The sequence below is a fragment of the Populus trichocarpa genome, chromosome 18, assembly GCF_000002775.5.
Source record: "Populus trichocarpa isolate Nisqually-1 chromosome 18, P.trichocarpa_v4.1, whole genome shotgun sequence".
Classification (NCBI taxonomy): Eukaryota; Viridiplantae; Streptophyta; class Magnoliopsida; order Malpighiales; family Salicaceae; genus Populus; species Populus trichocarpa.
Window position 1 is genome coordinate 8,512,408 of NC_037302.2, and position 3,035 is coordinate 8,515,442.

Below are 3,035 nucleotides of genomic sequence, written 5' to 3' on the forward strand. Positions count from 1 at the left end.
AAAAAGAGAAAAAAAAATCTTGATTAGCAATAAATTAACCCTCTATTATTCAACATGCATACTCCACCGGAAGAAAAAGGACGTGATAATGAATTCAATGACATAATAAAAAGATATTTTATACCATTAGAAAACATCGCACATGTTGTTCAAATTGCACGGATGCCTTCTAGGCTCTGGCGTGCCGGCAACAACTTTTTGGATTATATTGTGATATTGATTTTCTATTTTTATTTTTTAAAATTCCAATTCCTTTAGTTATATTGCGATATTTTATAAACTTTAAAACATTTAAATTGAGATTTTCGCAATATTGTCGTCACTACTCCGGACATAAATGGACAGATACGAAGGAAAGGGAGAGATTGGGAAGAAAATTTGAACCGGGGAAGAATAGAAAAGAAAAGGTGGCTGCGGCCCTACCTTCCTTTTTTTTTTTTTTTTTCTAACCGAAGAAAAATCTTTATATATATATAAACAGTTGTTTCTGAGTGTGTTTTTTAAATCTCATCATCATTATAATATTTTCAACAGAAAGAGATGAACATTTTCGTTGTTTTAAAAAACAAAAATATATATATATTGCTAGAGATGGATCTGTGAGAGGCTAATCAAGTGGCCGTTTGTACAGCTGAATTGTGGATCTGGGTTAAAAATGGGGGCGGCGGAGGATATGCCGAGTTCGAGCTCTGATAATGATAATTCGAATAACAGTGAGACGCAGGTGGTTTTGAATGTTTACGACCTCACCCCTCTAAACCAGTACACCTATTGGTTCGGTTTTGGGATTTTTCATTCAGGCATTGAAGGTGTGTGCGCGTGTCTTCTCTCCCTTTTATTTTGGTGATTTGGTTTCTTGATTTGATGATTTTGAATAGTGAAGTTTACTGTGTTAATCCCATCCAATATAATCTATACGGGCTTTGATTTTATCAATATTTTAATAACAAGATTCTCATGGCCCGCCTGAAGTATGAAATTTTTGTGGCCTGGAGCTCGTCGCTCATGGTATCAATGTTCTAAAAGCCGTAGAGGCTCAGATTTGGTGAGAGTACCCGTAGCCTGTGAAAACCTGTTATGTTCTTGGGAGTGAGACTAGCTTTGGCCAAGTCATAATGCATCTATAGTCTGTTTTAAAAGACGTGGATTTAACATTAGAATCTCAATGTCCATAGCCATTCCCTTAAAAATCTAATGAACTGCATTGACTTTCTCTACGTGTATGAACAGTCCATGGTAAGGAGTACGGATTTGGAGCCCATGACTTCCCTGTCAGTGGAGTTTTTGAAGTGGAACCAAGGAACTGCCCTGGTTTTATTTACAGATGTTCCATCCTTTTAGGCAGGATAACTATGCCTCCCTCTGAATTCCGAACATTCATAGAGAGTGCTGCTTCTGAGTATCATGGAGATACCTATCACCTCATCTCTAAGAATTGCAACCACTTTACAGAAGACATCTCGTGTAGATTGATAGGCAAGCGTATACCAGGATGGGTGAATCGGCTTGCTCGGCTAGGTATGGAGAATTCTTCCATCAAGTTTTTAATTCTTCTTTGCCGCAGGAGCTTTCTTAACAATTTATTTCATTTGATTTCTGATACTAGGTTATTTAATTGATCTACTGTTTAAGGTAATTCCTTAGAGGTTAACTAGGGGACTGAGATTGAGAACCCTTTTCCTAAGGATGCAAGGCTTGAGCTAATATAAATAGGCTGCTAAGGTTATATTATACTTGTTTTTCATTATTATATTTATCTATTCAGATTCCAGAGGTTTCTTATGAACCCTAAGTTCTATTTTCTTGTTCTAACTTCGGTTTTATCCTAATTTTAGCCATTATTCAGCTGTAATTTATGTTTTCCCCCACCCACTCTATGGCATTCCTTTCCTGAATTTCCACCGTGACTGGCAGAGAGCCAGCTGCAGTGGACTTCATCGCTACACTTTGCAAATATACATTTAGCTCGGTGTTTACTTCTAAGTTATCTAGTTGGTCAAGCATACTAAGTGGTGTTCGTGCAAAAGATATTCTCAAATTAAGTTGCTTTGCTTGTTTGCTTTACTGGAGTCTCGCCTGTTGAGTTTTACTTGCAAGTGAAACACCATTTTTTCAGAAAGAAAACTAATTTAGCTATTGGTCGAGATGTCAGGTGTTCTCTGTAGTTGTCTGCTTCCTGAGAGCCTCCAAGTAACTACTGTTAAACAGCTACCTGAATACCATGAGTGCTTAGGTGAGTAATTTGCTTCTTGAATATAACCCACCTTTTCTTCGTTTTCTGCAATCTGACATTTAATCCAGGATAAACTTGACAGTACTGGTTGCATTCTTGACATTGCTGTTTCATTTCTTGGGTAATAATCCTCAGAAGAAGATGGGAGTGATTCTCTGGCAACCACCACCCCCTACGAGTCAACAGAAATTGATGATACTGATCAAGAGAAGCACTTGCTGTCACCGAGTACTGTAAGTGGGGATGTGGCTTTTGTTAAGGAGGCTCACAAATGAAGTTGTCTTCTTGATGAAAAGAGAAAATTGCCTCATAAAGTTGTTTGTGTGCTCGGAATCTGGGATAAAGATGCCTCAACGTGGAATTTGATTAAAAGACGCGCTTTGGTTTATTTGAAGAGGCTGAAAATTATGAGGCACCGAACGATAGATGGTGTGCAAGCGGAATACATTGTTCATCCAATTGTTGCAACTCCATTAAATTCTGTACTTTTTTCTCTTTTTTATTGTGTGTTCTTCCCACCCCACAACTTTTATTCTCCTTCCATCATTTATTATAAAAACTAAAATAGCTTTATTGAATAGAATGGTGTTATTCCCACAACTTCATAATCTATTTTTATAGCATAAAACAATACTAAAGTATTCTTAATAACTTAAGATTTATAATATATTTTCTTTGGTATCTAAAAAACTTTAGAGGTCATGATTTATTGAGTAATTTAATTATTCATAAAATTTAAATCATCCATCAACTTAATGCTAAGTTTGTAAACATTTTTTTTTAATTAACTTGTATTTTTTGA

At 36.1% G+C, this 3,035-nt stretch overlaps 1 protein-coding gene across 1 annotated transcript; it reads left to right on the forward strand.

Annotated features, from left to right (window-relative positions):
* The first annotated feature begins 363 nt into the window (after positions 1-363).
* LOC18107652 (deSI-like protein At4g17486) lies at positions 364-2,833 on the forward strand. Its single transcript, XM_006371884.3, has 4 exons — positions 364-809; positions 1,231-1,518; positions 2,153-2,233; positions 2,369-2,833. Exons 1-4 carry the CDS (start codon positions 656-658, stop codon positions 2,506-2,508), a joined length of 663 nt encoding a protein of 220 aa, XP_006371946.1. The 5' UTR covers positions 364-655; the 3' UTR covers positions 2,509-2,833.
* The last annotated feature ends 202 nt before the right edge of the window (positions 2,834-3,035 follow it).

What these genes read in the sequence shown, in the direction of transcription:
- LOC18107652 (XM_006371884.3), top strand. Translation starts at nt 656, where the DNA reads ATGGGGGCGGCGGAGGATATGCCGAGTTCGAGCTCTGATAATGATAAT. An exon ending in TTTTCATTCAGGCATTGAAG is followed by an intron (nt 810 to 1,230) that starts GTGTGTGCGCGT and finishes GTGTATGAACAG; the next exon opens with TCCATGGTAAGGAGTACGGA. An exon ending in TGAATACCATGAGTGCTTAG is followed by an intron (nt 2,234 to 2,368) that starts GTGAGTAATTTG and finishes AATAATCCTCAG; the next exon opens with AAGAAGATGGGAGTGATTCT.